General features: G+C 47.4%; 1 protein-coding gene across 1 annotated transcript in view; it reads left to right on the top strand.

The window, feature by feature from the left end:
- HOMER3 (homer scaffold protein 3) overlaps positions 1-25,083 on the top strand; it is a 335,653-nt gene that overhangs the window by 252,459 nt on the left and 58,111 nt on the right. Inside the window, exons 6-8 of the mRNA XM_078671338.1 lie at positions 1,638-1,794; positions 10,523-10,633; positions 15,321-15,401. Of these exons, the coding sequence (XP_078527464.1) occupies positions 1,638-1,794; positions 10,523-10,633; positions 15,321-15,401 (349 nt within the window). The remainder of the gene's footprint in view (positions 1-1,637; positions 1,795-10,522; positions 10,634-15,320; positions 15,402-25,083) is intronic.

Raw genomic sequence — 25,083 nt, 5'->3', positions numbered from 1 at the left:
CTGTCTCTTTATCTTATGAATACCGAGGCTGCCTGGTCTTGATTCCACCTCACGCCTCTTTCTTCCACCCCTACACGTCCTGTCTCTTTATCTCATGAATTCCGAGGCTGCCTGGTCTTGATTCCACCTCATGCCTCTTTCTTCCACCCCCTACACGTCCTGTCTCCTTATCTCATGAATACCGAGGCTGCCTGGTCTTGATTCCACCTCATGCCTCTTTCTTCCACCCCCTACACGTCCTGTCTCCTTATGTCATGAATACTGAGGCTGCCTGGTCTTGATTCGACCTCATGCCTCTTTCTTCCACCCCCTACACGTCCTGTCTCCTTATGTCATGAATACCGAGGCGGCCTGGTCTTGATTCCACCTCATACCTCTTTCTTCCCCCTCATGCCTCTTTCTTCCACCCCCTACACGTCCTGTCTCCTTATGTCATGAATACTGAGGCTGCCTGGTCTTGATTCGACCTCATGCCTCTTTCTTCCACCCCCTACACGTCCTGTCTCCTTATGTCATGAATACCGAGGCGGCCTGGTCTTGATTCCACCTCATACCTCTTTCTTCCCCCTCATGCCTCTTTCTTCCACACCCTACACTTCCTGTCTCCTTATGTCATGAATACCGAGGCGGCCTGGTCTTGATTCGACCTCATGCCTCTTTCTTCCACCTCATGCCTCTTTCTTCCACCCCCTACACTTCCTGTCTCCTTATCTCATGAATACCGAGGCTGCCTGGTCTTGATTCCACCTCATGCCTCTTTCTTCCACCCCTACACTTCCTGTCTCTTTATCTCATGAACACCGAGGCTGCCTGGTCTTGATTCCACCTCATGCCTCTTTCTTCCACCACCCTACACTTCCTGTCTCTTTATCTCATGAATACCGAGGCTGCCTGGTCTTGATTCCACCTCATGCCTCTTTCTTCCACCCCCTACACTTCCAGTCTCTTTATCTCATGAACACCGAGGCTGCCTGGTCTTGATTCCACCTCATGCCTCTTTCTTCCACCGTCCTACACTTCCTGTCTCTTTATCTCATGAACACCGAGGCTGCCTGGTCTTGATTCCACCTCATGCCTCTTTCTTCCATCACCCTACACTTCCTGTCTCTTTATCTCATGAATACCGAGGCTGCCTGGTCTTGATTCCACCTCACGCCTCTTTCTTCCACCCCCTACACTTCCTGTCTCTTTATCTCATGAATACCGAGGCTGCCTGGTCTTGATTCCACCTCATGCCTCTTTGTTGCACTGTTACACATTTCCAGTAAAAACCTATTGAGGCATGATGTGCACATTCATTTATTAAAGGTATTTCTAACAGTGTGGAGCTAGCCTCATGGATATCAGAGCTTATTTACCTCACATCCTTTCCCAATCCTTCCAGTATGAATCCGCATATCGTGAAGCAGTACCGGGGGTCAGAGGGGTCACAGGGGTCCAGCTCTACTCCCCGTTGAGCCCTGCTTTACTGTCCAAACATGAAAACCTGCCTGTGCAGAGGCCGGCGACTCCCGGTCTCTCTGAGGCACAGGAATGGTGCAGTCTGTCCTGTTGTATTTGTTTGTACCTCTTGCTGCCTCGCACTCGCCCTCTTGCTTTCGCAGTAATGTCTCCCCTTGCGGTTGTCGTTTGCGCAGGTCGGTGTGCGAGGTGCAGTGGGAAGCCGAGTTCTTCAGTCTGCAGGACAGCAACAACAAGCTGGTGGCCGCCTTGCAGGAGGCCAATGCCAGCGTGGAGCAGTGGAAGAAGCAGCTGGCGGCCTACCAGGAGGAGACGGAGCGGCTACGCCAGCGGGTAAGGCTGGCACCGATGCCCGCATTTTGGGAAAATACATTTAAAAATAACTGACAGCTAAAAGGATGGTTTGATTTGGAGTTTGGTGGCACTTGAACATCATCCAATAATTCTAGAGAAGTTAAATATAGAGGGGTCAACTCTTAAAGCCATTCTGGAGGGGAAACATCCTTTACAACGCAACTTTTACCACGCAGTGCCTTTACGACGCAACTTTTACAACGCAAACCATTACAACGCATTGCGCTGGGGGCGCGCTAGGATAGGGAATATGTTTAATTTACTATCCAACACCTTCCATAGTGTCCATGGGGACTGGAGTTGGAATAGTAAATTAAACTATTCACTATCCAGCACCCCAAAGTGCTATGAGTTGTAAAAGTTTGTGTTGTAAAAACCACGTTGTAAAGGCATGCATGGTAAAAGCACGCGTTGTAATGTCATACATCCTTCTGGAGTACCTAAAGTGGTAGTTGTATACAATTCTTTTACATATTTTCCATGCTTTTGTGAATCAGGTCTGAAAAGCCCAACTACCTGTTAGTAAAAGTGCACAGAGGGCCCTGTTGATTTGTAGTAATTGTCTAGGAATATTCCCTTTATAGATGTTTTGGGGTCAATCTTTCAAGGCTTGTAAGACCCTAGAGTACTTCTTTCATTCTCATAAATGTTTCTGTAACTCTGACCCAGGGGAGTGCATTCCCATACAATACTACACCTACGGAAAAGGATGACATTTGCCACTGAATTCTACTTTGTATTTATAATTTTTGCCATAAATTGCACGAATTTCATTTACCGCCGAACTCTACACCAGACCGTTCACCTGATCTTATTGTCGTACAAATTACTGTTATGTTGTATCATCTACTGTGTCAATGTATAGGTTTATTCCCAGCAATGAATGGAGGAACACAACCTGATGCACAAGGGACAGTGCAGCGGCACCTCCAGACATGATATCGCTCTCAGTCTCACAAAAACTTACTCCCAGAATTTTGACACCTTCTAGCAAGATCAGAGCATCCTCAAGAGAGCAATATTGGGTTATTATCTGTTGTTACCTCAGATGAGGGGATGTATACATAAATGTCCTGCAACCTCTGCATCATGAGTTTTTTTTCTTGATCTGCATTTGTGATTTTATGCCCTTCCTAAAAAGAGCACATGTCTGTCGACCACTATGACTTCAATAAAAACACTAGTGGCCATGTTGCATCTTTGTCTATTCGTAGATTTTGGTTGCAACCAATCAATCAGGTTTGTTTTAAAGCGCGACTACTCACCCATTAGGGTCTCAAGGCGCTGTGGGGGGGGGGGGGGGGGGTAATCTGCGGTACACTCAAAGAGCCAGGTCTTGAGGTCCTTCCTGAATTGAGGCAACCAAAAGCGGCCACTTGTTCTACGTCTGGTTGTACCTCAAGGTGGCAGCTGAAAAATCTCCCTAGATTTTTAAGTCCAGCGATTTTTTGATGGGTGTTTAAAACTGAAACTCAAGATAGGCCTGGAGAAAACTTGGACTCATGTCGGGCTAGAAAATGGAGAGATTTTCCAGGATGGCTGCGCCTCTGAGAGGGATGTCGGCTGCAGCAGATTCCGTTGCTTTCCTTGGCAGAGAGTCTTTAAGAGACACCAGACTATCAAAAAAATCTCTAATTGTGCCTCTGAGCTGGTCGTCTCCAATCGATCAGAACCCACGAAATGGGGTTAAGACATCTACAAATCGGGTTAACTATGACCAATTAGTGAAAATCCTAAACCAAAAGAAAAAAATAATCTGTACAGAATTATATGCAGAATTTCTGATGTTTGAAAGCGGGGGTGATCCCTATTGGTCTTCAAATTAGAAATGAGCTGGGCCTGTTGACAGAGAATAAAAAGTTCCTGGAGACACCTCCTGGGCCTGCACGTCGGAGCTAGCATTCGAAAGTGGTCCTGCAGAGCCTGGAGCTAAAATGTGTGCCCGTCAGTGCGAGGAGGCGGGAATACGTGCTGGATAAATCCATGTTCTCAAAAATAGAGTAAGTTTGACTTGGGATATATATTTTTAGGTTTCCCAGCTGTAATCTCTCATGAAGCCAGGCTTCAACCTTTCTTCCGCACGCTGCCGCTTCACCGGCTTGAGTGCCTCTGATTTGTTGAAATTGCCTTCCAGGCTGGTTATTCGGGCTCCATTAAAGCTCAGCATTGAGCGGCGAAGTGGCGTGCGCCTACTTCGCGTTGCGTTTTCATGCGTCTGCACCACTGAGTCTGAATGGCTCTCGCTAACGTATCGTTTGGCGTAGATCCGGTGCTTACCCTCTCCTGTCAATTGCATGAGAGCATCTTGACTCTTGCAGAAGTAGGTCAGCGCTGAGCCTCAGCATCTTGACATTACAGAAAGGGAGTCAGGGGCATCCCAGGTGGGAAGTGAGGTTTGCTTCCAAGATAAGTGGTGCACGTGGTTGTGAGGGAGATGACCCTCTATTGGGTTTCCTTCGAAGCCGACAAGCTGTCACACAACCTGTCAGACAAGCTGCCACGCTCAGTTGCTCCTAAAGACTGATTTCTATTGTAATTTTCTAACTAGGAAATTAGCATCACAGACAGAAGAATCCAAAGATCTGAATGGTTTCAAATGGTTTATTGGAGGGCATGAAACAAGCATGCAGTGGTCTCGCGAACGCTGTCCGAACGCCTTCCCCAATGGTCAACCATATGACCTACCTTTATAATTCCAGCTTTAAACCTACATCTTGCGAGATGGTAGACCTGTTGCAGGATTGTGTGCTTTGAGACAATGTAATAATGGATTTTCCCGACTTCTTGTGTTGTTGATGCCCCAAACCCTTCCTTTGTGTCAGCGTGGTATTTTTCTGAGCCAGATGTTGACTGGTGGAATAATGCACATTGTGTCAATCTAACATACCCTCAAGCTGCAAAACTATTGTTACAGGTAAGTAACTTTTTTCCATTTGTAGCATGGATCTGTTATAGATTCACATAAGCATGATACTACTTGCTCTGTTCTTTCGCTAGGCATTTTTCTGTAAGATGACCGTGTCCCAGCCCCCCCAATCCCGTCCTCTTATAGTTGTAGCTAAAATAGTCAATACACGAAAGAGACGGATTAAAGCAATTTGTTTCATTACTAGGCCTGGACGGTGAACTGCGCTCAGTTCGCTGAGTTTGCGCAGTTTTCTGCACTCCGCGGAGCTCGCGGAGTGCAGAAAACTCTGCTTCGCGATGTGCAATGGAGTTTTTTCCCCGCTCGCAATCGTGAATGGTAAGTTCGCGATCGTGAACAGTAAGTTCGCAAGCGCGAGCTGCCGCTTGGGTAGAATTCTACCCGAGCGGCAGGAATACCAGCAGAAACTCCAGTTCGCACTGCACTCCACCACTCGCGGAAGTTCACAGAGTTTGTTTGAAACTTCGTTGAGTTTCGCGTAACAAAACTCCGCGAACTACGCCCAGGTCATCAGCATCTTGTGCCTAGGTACCGGCTGCGTAGCGGTGAGCTACACTCTGCCTCTAAAACGCAAAGCAGAATCCCGGCGTCCTTTATTCAGTGCATCAGCTTGAAGATCTGTTTTATGGCTTCTCAAAACATTGACCCAAATTGCAAGGCTGGTCCAGGGGGATTTACCTAAGACAGGCCCAGTGCTTGCCTCTGACACATTTATTTATTTATTTATTTATTTATTTATTATGCAACTTATAACGCGCAGACTAAACCCGAAGGTATCAAGGCGCCTATCAAAATCAATGAACAGAATATACAGGGCCCCACTAGGGGTATGCACGTGTAAAGAGGTGAGTCTTAAGCGCGGATCTAAAAGTTTGCAGAGAGGGACTGGATCTTACTTCCAAAGGGAGGGCATTCCACCACTTGGGTGCCAGGAAGGAGAAGGCCTTACCTCCCCATCTTGCTTTTCTGACACGAGGTACAGAGAGGAAAAGTTTGTGACTGGAGCGAAGATTCCTACTGGGGTTATGCCGAGAAAGAATGGATCCCATGCTTGTAGGGCTGGGTTTAGCTAACGCTTTATACACCAAACACATGGATTTGAAAAGGATCCGGTATTCGACGGGGAGCCAGTGCAGTTGTTTTCGGGCTTCAGTGGCAGAGGCACGTTTTGGTAGGTCAAGAGCAAATCTCGCACATTATCCCAGCGATGCAGTCTTCTGCTGCTGTATCCGGAACCGGTGGCATACCACATGCACCTCCCTTAAGCAGTAGGTTACAAAGCAGTAGCAAGCTACCCCCACTCATTCTGCCCTAGTTGGTATCTAAAGTCTGACCCGAGACAGTATGTCTCCGGCGCGGAGCCACAATGGCACGTGGTGTGTAACATGCCCCCCTCACAAGGGGTCTTCCACAGTGGATGCCTTCAATCCATCTCATGAAGGACGCAGACCATAATTCAGCACTTCTTTTGTGCTGGGTGTTTTTGTTCCTGCGAAAATGGCGCGTATTGTTTGTTCGCAACTCAAGGTCGCGACGTGATGAGAGCGCAGGCGTCTGGGAGAGAAAATAGAAATACAGCGCCGTTGAATCGAAGGAGGAGATCAGTCTGGCTTGGCTCTTTACCCAAATTGTTCTGTTGTAACGTTCATAAAAAATATGTTTTTTAATGGGGACATTTTATAACAAAAAGAGTGAAGAACATGGAGGCGGGTTGAAGCAGCTTTTTTCGCCTCACAAAGTGTTGAAGTAATGGCTGCCGCGTGCCAAGGTCTCTCTCCTGGTCCGCGTTCTTTATTCATAAGGCCTTCAGCCTCTTGTTGGAATCTTTCCTTGATGGAAGGTATGGTGGAGAATTGCCCTCCCCTTTCCTTCACATTGAAAACCATTTCCTCTGTGAATAAATCCTTTTCCATGCACCCCTTGAACAAATGGGGGAATAAAGTGGACTTTTCCACACTTATTGCAATACTACTGTCTCCTTGCCGGTGGATCTTTTAAATTATAATGAAATTGTTTTTATTGTGAAATTTTGTATTGTATATAGGAGTCTTATAAAATTGTATTCATGGATGTATTTTAAAGTATACTTTTATGATTTTTATTAATCGAATAAAGTGGTTTTGACTGACTGACTGACTGACGCAGGTGTAAGCCAACTGTGGCCCATTGCTCTGGGCGGAGGGGCCTCGCCCCACCACTTTTTTCTCAGCCGAAGAGTGTCTGTCATGCTGTGCACAGGTCAGCCTGACAGGCACTCCTCATGGTCGGGTCACGCAGCCAGGCGTTGTGCATTTGCTAAATGCGCAGGTGTCTGGCGGTCTGAGACAAAATATGCCTGATTAAAGACTTCACAGCCCGTGGACATGGCCTCCTCATCCCGGCCAAGTCTTTTGTGAACCTACCCCTCGTGATGAGGGAATGTGTCACCGATAGACTCGGACCTGAGAGCTTCAGTTTTAAGCCCTGAAGTGCCCATGGCCGACAGTCCATCAATGACGCTCGTCTCAGAGTGGGGTGGGGTCAGCACTCCCACTGAACCAATCCCGCTCTGTGACGGGTAGGGACTGGCGCCTCCTCTCATTCGCTGTCCCGTAACCAGGTCAGCCAATGAGCGTAGACTGCAGTTCCCACAATCCTCCAGGAGCCACCAATGCTTTCCACCTGCCATCCAAGATCACTGCTGCTGCCTGGTCATTTTTTTTTTTTTATTGTGTTGGGTGCATGTGTGTATGAATGTTTGTGTACTTGTGCGTGCATGCATGCTGTGAATAAATGTGTGCATGTGTATGTGCTGGGTATGGTATGTGTGCACATGTTTAAAGAGTGTGCGGAAGTGTGTGTGTCCGCCCCACCCCAGTTGCACATTATGGGCCACCATTGGTGTAAGCTAAGAACTCCAGTGAGTATCGACAAGCTTGTCTGGAGGTGTTTTTTTTCCTAGTGGAGACGGAACCTGGAATGGAAGTTTTGAGTTTATCCGTTCCTATTGGAACAGGACCAAGTCAGATTTTCATATGTTTTCTCCCTTGCAGCAGTGGCACAGTGGGCAAAAAAAAAAGATGGTCTAGAATGCGACACAAAGTGATTACCAGAAGCTGAGAGGAATTCAAGTATTTGTCCATCACTTTTTCTTTTTTCGGCAAGCGTGGGACGGAGCACTCAAATGTTTGTGAATGGCCACTGATTTACAACTGGTTTTGCTGGTCAGCACATTTGCAATATTCACTCCCAAAACACACCCATGGGAGCACCCATTTCCACCTTCCTGCTTACGACTAGAAACTCTACCTAGCTGCGGTCTGACGTAAATCTCGATTTAATAGCTTGGAACCGCGATTTCCATCCGGTGATAATACTTTTTGCCTAATTAAGTGTGGTATATGTGGACTATACCATGTGCAAATTGGCTTCTATCAGTGTAAGTGGTGGGAAGGAGACTCAGTATTGCAAAAAACATATCCATCGTAGGGGGGGGCACCAAGATTTGACCGAGGCCTGGTGGAGCTACCTGTTAGCTGAAGAGGAGATGGGCTGTGGATTCCCCCTCGGCCGTCACCTACCCAGCCGGACTTTGGGCAGACTTTTCTTTGTCTCTCTGTCGTATCCCCTTCCTTCCCATTTACCCTACCCCCTTCTCCCTCTACGCTCCTTTCTTCTCATCTTCTATCCCTTTCATGTTTTTCTGTTCAGACCTAGCTATTTGACCGATGCCCGGTGGAGCTACCTGATAGCTGACGAGGAGATGGGCTGCGGATTCCCTGCCGGACCTTGGGCAGACCTTCCCTTCGTCTCTCCGTCGTACCTATACCCTACCCCTTTTTTCCCCTACCCCATTTCTCTTCCTCACTCCATTTTCCTTTTCTTCCATGCTCCTTAAAAGTTTTTACTGGTATCTTTGGTAACTTGTAACTGATGTATGATTGCAACTATGTGGAACCTTATGTACAGCGCTTTGATACCTTCGGGTCTAGCCAGTGGGTGTGTATCACTTACAACGCAACTTTTACGTCGTAATGCTGTTACAACGCAGCTATTACAACGCAGGATCCATTACAACGCATGGCATTACAACGCATGGCATTACATCGCAGATGCTATTACAACGCATACCATTACATCGTAAGTATTGGTAAGTATATAATTTATTTTAATTTTATTTAATATTATATAAATGATTTAATTAATATTAATTATAAATAAAAATAAATAAAAATATTTATTTATGTTTTTAAATATTATAAATTAAGTATATGTATAGGTGTTTGGGGGTACAGGGTGTTTTTAGGTTTCAGGGTAGGGTTTGGGTTTTGGGGTACAGGGGTGTTTTTAGGTTTCAGGGTAGGGTTTGGTTTTTGGGGTACAGGGGTGTTTTTAGGTTTCAGGGTAGGGTTTGGGTTTTGGGGTACAGGGGTGTTTTTAGGTTTCAGGGTAGGGTTTGGGTTTTGGGGTACAGGGGTGTTTTTAGGTTTCAGGGTAGGGTTTGGTTTTTGGGGTACAGGGGTGTTTTTAGGTTTCAGGGCAGGGTTTGGTTTTTGGGGTACAGGGGTGTTTTTAGGTTTCAGGGCAGGGTTTGGGTTTTGGGGTACAGGGGTGTTTTTAGGTTTCAGGGCAGGGTTTGGGTTTTGGGGTACAGGGGTGTTTTTAGGTTTCAGGGCAGGGTTTGGGTTTTGGGGTACAGGGGTGTTTTTAGGTTTCAGGGCAGGGTTTGGGTTTTGGGGTACAGGGGTGTTTTTAGGTTTCAGGGCAGGGTTTGGGTTTTGGGGTACAGGGGTGTTTTTAGGTTTTAGGGCAGGGTTTGGGTTTTGGGGTACAGGGGTGTTTTTAGGTTTTAGGGCAGGGTTTGGCTTTAGGGATAATTAAATTATATTTACCATTTTAAAATTAATTGAAATATATTTAATAAATTAAATTAATTATTTTACATTAATTACATTTTTTAATTAAATTAATTAAATTAAATAATTTAATATTATTAATTTAATTTAATTTCATTATAAAAAATATGTACATTAAACTAATTACTTTTTTTAATTAAATTAAATTAATTACAATTTTTATTATATTTACATTTATTAAATAGATATTATTTTATTAAATTAAATTAATGACAATTTTTAAATGTCTTTTAATTAAATTATTTAAAAAAATTTAATTACAATAAACTAAATAACATTTTAAAAAAAAAGTCAACTTACCTATACTTACGATGTAATGCCATGCGTTGTAATAGCATCTGCGATGTAATGCCATGCATTGTAATGACATACGTTGTAATGGATCCCGCGTTGTAAAATCTGCGTTGTAACGGAATGCGTTGTAATACAACGCGTTGTACTGACACCAATCCAGCCAGTGCTATGTAAAACTCTTAATAAATAAATAAATACATGGTGCTATAGTTTGAGCAGTAGCCCACTGGTAAGGCTGGACTGTTGTCTAAACCTTGGTAATTCCACTTTGCATCCCAATAAGCTAGGCCAGCTTCTGGGCTTAGTGCATAGGGAAGAGACTTCCACTTTCACTTATGGTGGGGGTGCTGCCAGTGCCCCCTCCCTGTTCTAGTTGCCATTAACAACCTTCCACATAAGATGTATACTCCAAGTTAAAGTTCAAAATAACAATAGAGTAAAATAGGCATCACACCCTACAGAAGTGCATCCTGGGAAGAATGAAATATGTAAATGAGAGTGTCAATCTCAAGTTGTGTGTCTCAGATTGATCTTTTACATATCATATGATGATGGCCTTGTATCTCTCACCCTCTTTTACTCACTTTACCAGGTTTCTGAACTCGAGGCGCAGGGTTCGCAGGAAGGGGCCTCGAATGTCAGCGCAGAAGAGACGGGGCGCAGTGTGGAAGAACTGGAGGCGGTGCTAAAAGCCAAAGAACAGGTAAGATATGACCAGGGTGCAGGATCCGATGGGGGGTTCCATTCATGGGGCTGGACGAGAGACAACAAGGAGAGAACAGCAAGGGAGGAGTTACAAGAGTCGAGAAGGAAGTAGTAAGAGGAGATAGAGAGAGATGGAGAGAGAAGAGCAAGAGAGTAAAGTTGGGAGGAGAGCAAAGAGTGATCTAGTGAAGGAGAAAGAGGGAGTGAGAAAGAAGAGAGGTACAGAGTGAGTTTAATCATGTTTGAGCAAACAGGAGGGTGAAGAGTCTATCTTTAGGACTGGATGTTGTGGTTTCATATGGAGTTGTAGGTTGGTCAATGTCTACTGTATTGAAATGGACATATGCAAGGGAGGGTCTGTGTTGGCTGGCATGTGGCATTCATTGCAGATTATCACCACCCCTTCTCCTTGTGTCTCACACTCCATTAAGCCATTCAAAAACTCTGATTTAAAATAGATTTCACGAAGCCACAGGGCGAGAGATCCATTCACCAGAACAGAATCGCGGTCTTGCACACTCAAAAAGGATCACTCTTTCTGGTTGTGATTGTCCTAATATCGCAATGTTTTGTCTTAATGAGAAAATAAAAACAAATTTGATCGAAAAAAGATTTAAAAAAAAAAAAAAAAAAGGAGCACTCGAGGATTCCTAAACACTGAGTTTTTTAGGAATGAGAAGTATTTATTTGAGTGACTATCTGGCCACTTCCGGTCAGGTGAGCATGCGCAAGATTCGATGAATACACCAGTGGATCTGCCTTGTACGCTGGGGAATCTACTTCCACGCGAGTTCTAATATTCAGAGGCAGCTGGAGCTCATCCAGGGGCAGCGAACATGGGTGAGAGGGCTCAAACTGGCATGGCTGTCTCCAGGACTGGATGTTGCCCACTTCATTGGAGACCTAGAGGTCACTCTGTCAAACATATATATACATTTTTTTACAGTGTTTTATATAGCGCAAACTTGACCCGCAGGTATCGGGTATCAGAGCGCTTCACATGAGCACCAGTTCCATTACACAAGTTCACATGCATTGTTCACAGACACAGGGAGATTAGGTGATTTGCCCATAATCAGAGGATGTTATGCGTCCTTGCCGAGACTTGAACCGGGTTCCCCAGATTTGAGGTCGACCGCCCTAGCTGTTAGGTCAACTCCTCTCCCCAATAATGATTGAAATGGGCATTAACGAGACTGGCTGGGATGCCGTAATTCAGGTGAGGGCATTGCGTCCTTCAATGGAGCTCTAGGTAGTGTAAAGTAGTGGGCTCTAGGTCCACATACTTGTAGTAAGGCACACAGACTCATTGGTATATGGTACTGGAACTGGCCCAGGGCATGTGCGCGCAGCCCCCTTTTATTAGCAGGGTCACCTGACCGGTGGCGCCTGTGATGGCTGGGTGTAGAGTGTATATACAGCAACACTAGAAGGCAGGTCACTCTTTCGGACATATTGAAATGGGCATTCGTGAGACTGGCTGGGATGCAGGAAATCAGGCGAGGGCACCGCGCCCTTCAATGGAGCTCTAGGCAGGTCACTCTGCCGGACACATTAAAATGTGCATATTCAAGGTAAGGCTGTGCGTGCTAGGATGAGGCATTTAGGAAAGATTAACACGGACTCCATTGGAAATTTAGGGTTGGCACCTTTTGCTTACATTTTGGTATTCAGGAACACCCGAAGAGCTGGATATTGTAAAAGAATTTGTGTAAAAGTGTCAGCATTCTCCTGTGACATTGCAATAACCTCTCTGTTTGCTCTTATAATCATTCTGAAACTATTTAGAAAGCTCTTTAATAACTTTTTTAACATAGCTAGTTTCTTTATGTGTTTGCTGTTTTAGGTTTGTTTCAGAAGAGAAAAACGATCTAATTTTATCGCCTTCCCATTATTTTTACCGGCCTGGACTTATAAAACACGGCCATGTGGCAACCATATTAGGAAGACACCTGTCACCCATATTGAAATGGGCATATTCAAGAAAAGGCTTTGCTGGCAGAGATGGGGCATTCAGGATATATTTTGACATTCTTCATTGGTAATAGAGGGAGGTCCTTCTGTCTGCCATATTGAAATGGGCATTTACAAAGGTTACTGTGCTGCCTGGAATGTAGCATTCAGTACAGATTGACTATAAATCTAAAAAAAAAAAAACATCCTATGCTTCTGCGGCACAAGAAAGAAAAAACAAAACTTTGTCTGGAAGTTAAACTCTACCTCTTTAACCCAGGTAGACCAATATAAATACCTGGGAATCTTACTGGACCACCGATTAAAGTTTAAACAGCACCTGGAACAGGGGAAATCCAAAGCTAAGCAGCTTCAATTCGCTTTTAAAACTGTTCAAAAGCAATTAAACGGACATTCCACCGGCCACGTTCTTAAGATTGCAGCCGCTAAATTTCTGCAATCACTAACATACGGCTCTGAATTACTGGCAACCCGGGACTTCGCAGTGTTAAATCTCGCCCAATCCAGGCTGTTCAAAAATCTTTTCTCAATCCCGCGTCATATCTCTCAAGCTCAAATTCGTTTGGAGTTCGGTCTTACTAACCAGCTCCCAGCAAGACAAGGAGCACTCGTCAAATATTATTGGCGCATGAGGGAAGCAGCAGACGAATCCTTGGCGCACCTTTGCTGGTTAGAAGTTGAAAAACAGGCTGGGCTTCCAGACTCAATATACAAGACCTTGAGGCAAGCTCTCGAAGCATTAAAACTGGAAGAATCCTGGCTTCTGCCCATGACTTATTCTGCTTTCAAGCTGATAACCAAGAAAGCAGTCAAACAAGCATCATTACTCATGGACAAAGCAGCAATGGCTGGCAAGATCCATGCCTGGATCGTTTTGCCATCATACACCTACTTAAAACCTCAGGAATATTTGAAAGAATGCTTTAGGGACCACTACAAAAGGAAACTAAGCCTTTTAAGGTTGGGCTGCTTCTCGTCCAAAGATCTCACTCCTAAATGGCTACGGCTGTGGGCAACTCCCGACTGCCGACTCTGTGGCAACGGCGCGGAGTCTTTACTGCACCTTATATGTATATGCCCGGCACTTCAGAATCTTAGAAAAACGCTTCTTCAATCACTTCTAAGAGAAGCCCAGGGGAGAACTTGCAGGGCGGCGGTGATAAGATGCCTAAGTGGATCTTGAATAGAACTCTCATGTAAAACCATACAATTTTTGAATCTCGCCACCATAGAGCTGGAACCAAAGAGGTCTCCGGACAATAGGCCAGGCTTGGCCGGCCATGGACTCTTCCACCCTTTTCCCCTCCTCTCCAAACGGTCGTCTTTTTGTATCATGAGTTAAAAATTAACGCGCCCCCCCGTTTGAACTACCAGCCTTCTCCCATACCTTTTTACTTCTCCCCCTCTTATTATGAGTTTAAAACAATGTGCACTCAGAATGAACTCACACGCTAATTTCGCCTATTTTAGGATATGAGTTTTTAACTTGATTTAAAGTTGATTCTGTGTTATTTTTATGATGGAAATGTTGCTGGCATGGTGGTAAGTCCACCCTTTTATGATTTTTTTTTAAATCAAATAAGTATTATTACACACAGTACAGATTAGCGCACTAGTCAGTGAAGCTCTAGGTAGGTCGCGCTGTCGGCCATGTTGAAATGGGCATATGCATAGGAGACCGCTGGCTAGCATGTGGCATTAATACAGCTCATCACAGTCTTCAAAGGTCCCTAGCACACCCATATTGAAATGGGCATATGCAAGGGAGACTGTGGCGGCTGGTATGAGACATTCAGGACTATTCTCACACTCTTAATTGGGGCTCTAGGGAGGTCCCTCTACCAGCCATTTTAAAATGGACATATGCAGGAGAGTCTATATGGGCTGGGATGAGCTATTTAGGACAGATTATAGTTATCACACTCACCAGTGGAGCGCTAGATTGCTCTGTCGGCCATCTTGAACTGGGATGGCTGTGATGTGGGAAGCTCAGCGGCTACTCTGCATTAGGGTGATCAAGGTATCCTGAAAAAAGATAGGGTTTTGCACAGGAGCTTGGGGAGAGGGTAGGGTGAAGGGGGGGAGGGTAGGGAGAAGGGAGGGGGAGAGGGTAGGGAGAAGGGAGGGGGAGAAGGGAGGGGGAGAGGAAAGCGGGGAGGAGGGAGGGGGAAGGGCGTTGAGCTAGCAAGGAATAATTAAAATATCATGATGGGTTTGCAAGTGACCTACATGGTGAGGACTTGACACCTTCCCTCGCATTTCTTGGCGGAATGAGAACAAATCTGCTTCTTCAAGCGCCTATGAATAGTCCTAGAAGATGAGTTCGGTGGCCACCAGGGACCAGCGACAAAGTGACTTCTCTGGCACACTTTCGGAAGCCCTGTATGTGCCAGGAGGTCTGAAGCGGGCTGTGGGCTGGTACCCTCTGCACCAATCCCTCCACTCTAGGCGCTTGTTCCCAAGGAGAGGGGCATGGTTTAATCAAACACTGAGGCTCATTGCATAGCATTTGTAGGTATAAAGTGCATATGCAGCACCATTCCTTGGGGCATCTCGACGCTGAGTAACGAGTCTTTCTGTTATGTAGGTTTTGTAATCTCTTCTGTCCAATTTGTTGCCTTGTCGTTGACGAACTGAAGATGTCGTATTGTTAAATTCACATTTGTTGGCACTGTGATGCATTATTATGTGTTTGCTGCCCTCTTACTTAGGAAATTAACTCGCTGAGGAGTCAGAAACCAGAAGCACAAGATTTGGAGAGTGAGCGAGACTGCACCCGAGAGAAGCTTCAGGTACGGCATAGCTTTAGCACTCTGGTTTTATCGTTCTAGCTCTCTGAGGTGGCAGGTAGTACTTTATTAAACTTCTAAATAAATAAGTAAATAGGGGATTCCAGCAGAGAGAGGCAAGTGAGATCCCTGTTGTAGGAACCTGGCTCTACATATACTATACCAAAGTGAGGTATAGTGTGCACAGAGTCCAGTCGGTCCCCAGAGGCTTCACAGAGGCTAAAGTAGATAATACCTCACTCACTGTTTGTGGTAGTGTGGGCGAGCAGTCAGGCTTATCAGAGGGTTGTGTTAAGCATTTGTTGAACACACACAGTCAATAAATGAGGCACACACTCAATGACTAGCCTCGAGTCCAAGGTTTGTATAAAAATATTACTTTGTTACTTTCATTTTAGAACCAAGAAGAACTCCGTTTCAGGTCAGTACCAGTTTAGAAATAGCAATACTTTCAGGTACAGTTGGAATGTATTGCAAAATAGCAGTAGGAGTACTTTACAGTAATATTAGAAATACTTTGTGGTGTCGATCAACAGTAGCAATACCTGGTAATGTAGAAAGTAGACACTAAGTGCAAATAGCAAGAAATACAGTGTAATCCTATGGAAGGAAACCAGTTATGCACATTTAACATGTAAGTAGAAGACTGAAAACCCCAGTCTTCCGGGGTTTGGACCAACACAGGCAAGGTTCAAGTGGTCTCCAAATCTGCACCACCAGTGGCGGCCGGGTGCAGAGGTCAAAGGTGGAGCCAGGAGCCCAATGTTAGTCTATGGAGACTGGGAGTAATCAGAGATGCACGGTTTGCAGGTAAGTACCTGGGGTCTCAAGGCACAGGCCCAGGAGGTTTAAGCATGCACAGTGGGGGCCACAAGACAGCATCGATCATACACCACCAGCAGCACAGGGGTGGCCGAGTGCAGGATGCATACATTGTGTCAGGCACCCAATGCAAGCAGAAGGAGGAACTCGGTTTCCCAAAGTGGCTGCTGGCTCGGGCCAGGAGGCTGATTGAAGGTGACCAATGACTGGGTAGGTAAGTTGCGAAGTCGGTGGACTCCTGGGCACCATCGGCTCCCAAAAGTCGGAGGACTGAGGATGCAGGGGTGCCTTTAAACGTCGGAAGATCTTTACTGGAGCAAGTCGCGATCAGGGGGACCCTTTGTGCTGAGGCTTCTTCATGGAGTCCAGGAGAGGTCATCCACTGGTGGATTTGAGGTCAGGATTGCCGGGGAGACTTCACTGGACTGCTGGGCCAATCAGACTCGGGCCATGGCCATCTGGTGCAGAGTTGGCAGGAGTCACATTTCTAAAAGGCAAAGAGGTCCTTGGTGTTGGTTTCTTTTGTAAACCTGGCTGCTGTCCTTGGGTGCTCTTGGGCTTTAAGCAAGGCAGGCAGTCCTTCCTGAGTTCTGGAGATCGCTGGGCCTGCAGGACGAGTCGATTCTTCAAGCAGGTTTCTTAGAGGGCTGCAGCCAGGCTGGTAGGGCTGGGGCCAAGTCAGTTGTCGTCTGGAGCCTTCACTGCTGCACAGCTCTTCTGTATTTTTCTTCTTTAGGTCACCAGAAAGCGGAGGGTCAAGTTTCAGGGTTGCTCCTGAATACTCAATGTAGTGGTGTTACAGTTTCTAGCAGGTGGTAGCTAATGGGCTACTTACCTTTAGGGTGATTATACCCGTAGTATGTACCCTCCCTTTGGGGAGGGGACATCTCCTAATCCTATTGGCTAAAATCCTTCCATCCAACAAAGGGGATTTTTCAAGGTTGGGGTTACTTCAGCTCGGAACACCTTTGGGATGGTCCTGGCTGAGAGGGGACATACATCTCCTGCTTACTAATTTTCCAGCCTACCTTGCTGCCAAAAGTGGGGCTTGGTCAGAGCGGTGGGCATCTCCACTAGATGGAGAGGCCCTGGCTAGCATGTCAAAGGTCAGGAAGCCTTTGAGGCTTACCACCCTGAATGCTGTTCCTGCTTGGTGGTAGGTGAGAAGCACCTCCACCCCAAGCAGGCTTTGTTTATGACCAACAAAAGCACAAGGGCTCCCACCTCAGTGGTCAGAAACAAGTCTGGAAGTCGCAGGCTTATGTGAACCAGTCGGCTACACACCACAGAGGGACAAACTCCCAGCCCATGTACTTAATGTGGCTTCACTGCACTTACAATGTCTAAGAATGGACGTAGACAGTGTAGGGGCATATTGCTCATTTGGCTATGCCCTCACTTGTGGTGTAGTGCACTCTGCCTTAGGGCTGTGAGGCCTGCTAGAGGGGTGACTTAACTATGCCACAGGCAATGGTTTGTAGGCATGGCACACAGGGATGTGTGCCATGTTGTCTCTCCAGTTTTAGCTGCAACAAAATACACAGTCTGCAATGGCAGTGGGTATGTGTTTGGTGAGGGGACTCAGAGGGTGGCACAAGACATGCTGCAGCCCTTGAAGACCATCCCTAGTCACAAGGCCCTTGGTACCAGGGGTATCTTTTACAAAGGACTTATACGTGTGCTTGAGTTGTGCCAATGGTGGAAACAAAGGTACAGTTTTTGGAAAGAACACACGCACGGCGAACCTGATTAGCAGGTTCGCCTTCAGCCAAAGTGCATCAGAAATTGGGCAAAAAGTGGAGGGTAACCATGAAAAAAGGGACACTTCCCTACTTCGCTCACTGTGGTCAGTGGACTCCCAGCAGCAGACTGGGGAGGAGAGACCCTCAGAAACAAACTGAGACATTAGCTTCCAAAACATTAAATCTCAGGTATGTCTGGCAACAGAGCTGTTCACTATTTCCCCTCTTTTGGTCAACCTTAGGTGGCCGTTCCCACTTGTTGTTCATAAGACTTCTACAATAGGCCACCTCTGTTTTCAGTCTCTCTTGAGAGACCTATGATTGAATGGTCTTGAGAATTCTTCATCGTTCCCCTGCAATCTCTTACCCCCTTGTTCCTAAGCGTGGGTTGCAGAGGACTGAGGCTGACACAACAGAGCAGACTTCAGTCTCCAGTTAGCCGTAAAGCAAGAAAATGGCACAGAAAGACATCAGTCTCTCGCCACTTTCAAACCATTCTGTGTCCAAATCAGAGAAGTGGAAGTAAGCCAGCCGGCTCTCGCCAGACACCTGCCGGGCAGAAACCTTCACAAGGTTTCTTTGTTAAAGTTTGTAGATCTATATAGCGCAGGTTATCACCGTGAGGGTATCCAGGCACTGTCCATAGGCACGGGGAGATTAAGTGATTTGCCCAGAATCACAGGATGTTGTGCCGATCCCGAGACTCGAGCCCTGATCCCCAGCTCCCGAGTCAGCAGCTCTGGCCAATTCGCCACATCCTCCCCCCAACTCCTACTCCCCACCGCTGTTGACTCTCCAGCAGCAACCATCCTCAAGAACTTGCTGACTCCAGTCCCCCCCCTATCCTCCATACCTCCTACAGGAGATACTCCTCAAGTACAAGAGCCTGGGCCTAGCAGACCCAGCAGCTGCCGATCAGTCCAATCTTAGAAAGATGGATTTGGGGCGTTGCCTTCACTCGGGCACGGAGTTTCCAGAGTATCCATCCGAGGTGACCTGACGACGACTGTGGAGTAGCGGCATTACTATTGCTGTATCCTCCCGTCATCTTTGAAACTTTGCGATTAACCTGGCCTCCTAGGATACCTCCTAGACTGGATCTGGTCCGACCTACACGGCGTTAGACTGGGACAGAAAATAAGCCCGGGCACCAAAAAACAAGTGGCCGACATTAGCAAATCAGATAGCTAAAAAAGAGTGGCTCAAAATTGCAAATAGGGCAGTTTTGAACTTGTAAATTGACGTTGCATATGAATTTTGCAAGGCATACATTTGTGGTTGCTGCAGACCATGTCTGTGGTAATATCAGGGAATTTAACAGTAAAAACCGGCCCACAGGCTATAAAACTTGTCCACAAAGAGAAAGAAAACTGCCCACACCCTGACCTATCAGACCAGCCCATCTGGCTCTGCCTCATTGTGCAATAGGCCAGTCCTACCCTGACTTTAAGGCAGGACGAGCCTCATCTCATTGTAGGTTCCCTTCACCACGGGGTTGGCATCTCCTCACAAATTATTTCTGCCTCACCCTCAACTGGGCCGCAACAAGACCTTCAACCTAACTCGCCACAACTACGCTGACATCTCAGAGATCATTGTGAAACTGACAAACCAGGGCGTGACCAGGGCCATCGAACTACCGACCAATGGAAGCTGACTAACCACTGTACACATAACTTTTGCAAAACTGAGATCCAATAATGTGGAGAATGAGATGAGATTGGCTGCCTATCCACAACCATTGATCCCAAATCCAGACACCTGTCAGGTGACATCAAATGGAGCAAAAATTCTGGGAGTGATGAGAGTGACGCCGTGCCCTTGTCCCCCCAGCGAACCAAGTCACAAAAAGTGCTTTCTGTACCACACAAAAAACAACAAGTGATGGACTGAATGTGGATCAATGTCACACACTCCCCCAGTCAAAAGATCTGGGCCCAAATCCATCGTTTTTTTGCACTCCACACCACCCTGGGTCAGATAATGGCTTTATGCAAATCAGCTCTGACCCTGTTGCCCCATGGGAACAGTCCAGTCCGAACTATAACAGCCATATCTTTCCCAGACCGGAATCAAGCATCCGAGGACCGGACCGGTTTCGAGGTAACACCTCTCTTCAGCCCGGCTAGCTTGACTCCAAGTGGTGTGGAATTTTTTCTCTTCAGCCCGGCTAGCTTGACTCCAAGTGTGTGTACCACACAAGCATTACAACACATCTCACCTCACTGACGTTTTACATTTAATGTTACTGCCCGCCGTCACTCTTTTCACATCTTGCCTACTTTACGCAATCGGTCTGTACCTTGGGTTTCTGAACACGGCCTTGAATCCAGATTAAAGGGAAATGTCCCAGCTAGCGTGAAGGATAATTCAATTCTATTAAGGACACAGAGGCAAAGATTATGCTTTTAACTTCCTTTTCTTTCTCACAGCAGCAAACCAAAAACTACATGACAGCAGTGTAAAACCATTACACACGAGATTTAAGCAGTCGTCATGATCATAGCTGTATGTGTTCAACCAATCATAATGTCCACAAGAGTATATCACTCAGCCTCGTCTTCCTTTAGTCCTCTTTCTTTGTGCGAAAGGTAGCTGCCGAAACTCGTCATCTGGGTATCAAAGAATCTCGTGGCTTCTCTTCGTTAGCTGCAAGAACTGAAAATAATTAATGTGCCACCCAAATTTGATATGTATGAGATAAAGAACAGTGTGATGATAATCATATTAGTTAAAAACTAAGAAGAGATAAGTCTAAAAAACTGGTACTCATGAAAACATATTTAATAAAGAATATTTGTACTGACGCTGAACGTGATCGGCTCCCTTCACGGGAAGGTTTCTTAATGAAGAAAAGGTGGGATAATCTTCGCCTCCTTTTCCTTAACAGAATTGAATTTTTACTTGTTGATAGCTAAGAAATGTTTCATTTTCTGTCAGGATGTGGAGGCTCGGTTATACTGTTCTCAAAAGCAGGGGCGGCTCTAGGCTCGTGGTGGCCCTGGGCAGGGAGTGTAGGTAGGGGGCCCTGGAAGAGGGGGTCCTGGCGGGGCGGAGCCCCCTGGAGCTCAGGAAGGGGGTCAGGGTGTTTGGAAGTGGAATAGAGCTGGAGGCCGCCAAATCCCTGCCAGGGGCCGCCACGCAAATATGTATCCATCCTCAGAGGATTATTATATTAAGGCTAAAGTGGAGGTACCAGTGATCAAACGTGTGCGGATGGGAGGCCGGTCTTTCCAGTTCATGGCGGCCAGTTTGTGGAATGAGCTCCCTTTGTCGCTCCGCAAGGCTAATAATCTTCTGGCTTTTAGAAAAGAGCTCAAGACGGTCCTCTTCTCTGCCTAACCAGTGTGTCTATAGTGTTTCTGCCTCTGGGTTTTCTTGGTTATGTTCAGGACTCTCTGCCAAAGCGCCGGGACACCCGTTCCGGGTAGCCGTGCGCTCAAGAAATATAGTCTTAACATAACATAACATAACATATATATTGGCGTGGCGACCCCTGGGGTTTGGTGGCCCAGTGCAGGTGCACAGCTTGCACATGCCTAAGGCCGCCCCTGTCAAAAGTCGACTGAGAGACAGGGCTGACCTCCTAGAGCCACGAAGCCCTCCTCCTGAACTGATGCTCCCTCAGTGAGATTGACGGCCAACAACACGGTGAACCAGGCAGGTGCGGTCGGTGCCTGCGGATGCCCGGGGTTGGTTCTTCCACCCCAAGGGAGATGACGGATGGTTGTGGAAGTGCTGAACAACCCTCCAAGCGTTGGGGCGGATGCGCAGCCACAAGACGAGTCGGGTCTTTGCATTTGTTGGGGATTGAGCAGCAAGGCAGGGTTTGCCGACAGATTCTATGCAGGTTCTTGGTTCTCACGGTGTCGCCTCTTCATTGTCCTATTCAGTTCCCATGAAGTCAAATCTGTGGACCTGGTGTCGGGAGTACCCCAAAATACTCAATTTAGGAGAGTTTATGGGAGTATGAGCTAGTAGCCAATGGGTTACCGACCACTAGGGTGGCTACGCCCCCTATATGACTACTTCCTGTGAGAAGTGGGCATAATGCTGACCCACAAGTCTCTATTTCACCAAAAACAAGATGATGAAACATGCCTAAAAGAGGCGCTTTCCTACATTCACATTATGATTGGTTGAACACATACAGTTATGATCATTATGATTGGTTACAGCTCACATGTTGTACTTTTACTCTGCTGTCGTGGGACATGTAGATTACTGTTTGCTTTTAACTTCCTTTACTTTCTCACAGCAGCATAGTTGAGCCTCCGCGTCCTGACATAGAATTACCAGTGGCTGAGATTATTTTAATCATTCAATCTTTCACTTTTTGTACATTTTAGAATCCACAACGCTGCAGCATTGCAGTTCCATCTGCTCCCATGGGAACGCGTCACACCAGTGCTCCACGCATCTCACTGCCTCCCTAGGCGCTCTGTGTTACCTACAGGACTGTTCATGGAAAGGGCCACTGTGTAAAGCTACAGTGCTGTTCACTCAACAGGAGTCTCTACTCTAGACTGGCGCCTTGGCTCATCATCCTAGTGTAGGCCGAAACGTGTCGATGCCACCTCGTTCTGTGTGCAAGCGGCAACATGATGTCCTTCTCTGCCGGCAAAAAATCGAAGTATCCAAGCTCACTTGTAATTTAGGAAGGGGTAGGAGCAAGCTGTGCAGGATTACACCAGCCGTCAAGGGGTAGGGAGGGCTGTGCAGATGTCGCAATGCAATATCCTGTGTCTCACACAAGGAGAGAATGGGCATCAGGCCAAGCGGGATCAAACCCACCCAAGGACTGGAACCTTTTACTCTCGCAAGGGTGTAGGCGTGATCTCTTTCACTTCACATCATCTCACTCCAGGGGCCATATTGACTGCGCCGGTGCTAGTAGTCGCTGTGCGCCGTCGTATGCGCCTGTTCGCATTATGGAGGATCGGTTTGTAATGCGACGCGTTGTTGGCCCAGACTTTGCGCTCTGTGTTTATGTGCGTTTGCATCTGTGCGCATATTGTATTAGGGCTGGTGTAAATGCATTTTTGGCTGCAAAATTCCATTGCGTGTCGGCGCACAAACGGTTTCCTATTATAGATCGGCTTTGCGCCACAGCAACATAATACATAGCAAAACCAAAGGGGATGATGGACGGAGTGTTGAACATTGCAAGCATTCACCCCCAGTCAACTGATCTGGGTTTAATGCATCATCATTCTTTGACTCACTCCGCCACGCCAGTTCAGACATGGCCATATGCAAATCAGTCTGACCCTGTGCCTCATGGGAACAGTCTAACCCGAACTGCCAAGCCATGTCTTTCATGGACTCGAAAAAAAGCATCCTGGGACCGGTTTCTGGCATTCCAGCCTTCATCAGCCAGGCTAGTTTAAATCCAGTGGCAAAGTGAGCAAGGGACCCACGTCTGAGCATACCCTGCCAACTTAGGGCGAACAAAGCAAAACCAAAGGGGATGATGGACGGAGTGTTGAACATCTGGGTTTAATCCATCATCATTCTTTAGCTCACTCCCCCACCCCAGTTCAGACATGGCCTTATGCAAATCAGTCTTGACCCTGTGCCTCATGGGAACAGTCCAGCCCGAACTGCCAAGCCATGTCTTCCCTGGACCGGAAAAAAGCATCCTGGGACCGGTTTCTGGCTAATCAGCCGTCATCAGCCCGGCTTGCTTGAATCCAGCGGCAAAGTGAGCAAGGGACCCATGTCTGAGTATACCCTGCCACACCTATGGCGAACAAAGTGGTACAAAGAGCATCTGAACCAATCAATCACTCACACCCAGTCAACAGATCTGGGTTTAACCCATCACCATTCTTTAGCCCACTCTGCCACCCCAGTTCAGACATGGCCATATGCAAATCCGTCTGACCCTGTGCCTCATGGGAACAGTCCAGTAGCAACATAATACAGCGCATAAATAAACTTTCAAAGGGGCGCAGCGCAGATGACACAGCGCACATTTGTATGCGCTGGGTGCAAACCATTCCGTAATAGGGCCCCAGAAGAGCAGTCTGCTACTCCTCACACACTACACCAGGACACTTCCCACCAGGGGCCCCCAGCCTTCAAAGGGGCCCTAATGCACCAGGGTCCCCATTCAGCCCAAGGCCAATGAATGTCTGTGAGATATGGAAGACACACTGCTCCCCACATAGGCCGCACTGACACCCCGCCCCCCCTACACAGACACTACACTCATGTACAACTCCCTGACTCCATTCACGCCCACTCACACTCGAGTGCAGCGACCAGTGGGACAGCAGGGGCCTCCCACACGGACCACACCACAGGCCAGCAGGGCCCCAAGCAAGCCCGCCATACTGTGCGCGGCTCCCCGTCCCCTCAGCGCTGCGGTGCCTCGTCACGGCTCTGAAGCGCTATACAGATTCCACCACCGACGCCCTGGTGGAGCGTTGAACGCACAGACACGCCCCCGGCAGGACGGGGGGCTGCAGGCTGCTTCAAGAGCTCTATATAGAGGGGGGGGGAGTCAGCCTACTGTCCCATAGGAGGGGCAGCTCTTATAGCCGCATACACGCCTCGCTGCTGGGAGGATGACGCCTCTGCGCGCGGCCGGGCCCTGGAATGTCTGAATATTTCATGAGGGTTTCTGCAGCGCAGTCTGTAAAACCCCCGGCGCTTTAGACAATAAATGTGCGTTAGCACGCGCCGTTTGGCCCTGCGTCTTCAGTGGGGGCCTTGCTGACCTCACTCGTGCGTCCAGGGCACTTCGGGGGGAGTGCACGGGGGTGCTGAGCTCCTGCCCCGACCCACAGGTGAAAGATAACCGAGGGAGACAAAGGGTTGGAGTATGAGAGCAAGAGCACACCGCCTGAAGGGCAGGAGGCGCTGGGATTCACGTGCACGATCATAGGGATACACCTCTCCGGTGTCGTGAGTAGAGGCAGGGGCGGTGCGCAGGGGTTGTGGCAGAGGGTACCGAGCCCGGACCACCCACGGGCCCGCCGCCCATCAACAACAGGACCACCGGCCTGTCTGAGACCACGCACTGCGCCAAGAGGCGCAGACGAGGCGCTATACACAACCCATGTAACATCATGAACGAGACCCCCAGGGGATGACCATCCGTGTACACCAGGCCT

The sequence above is a fragment of the Lissotriton helveticus genome, chromosome 12, assembly GCF_964261635.1.
Source record: "Lissotriton helveticus chromosome 12, aLisHel1.1, whole genome shotgun sequence".
Taxonomy (NCBI): domain Eukaryota; kingdom Metazoa; phylum Chordata; class Amphibia; order Caudata; family Salamandridae; genus Lissotriton; species Lissotriton helveticus.
Note: the sequence above shows the minus strand (reverse complement) of the source record. Positions and strands in the feature narration are given on the sequence as shown.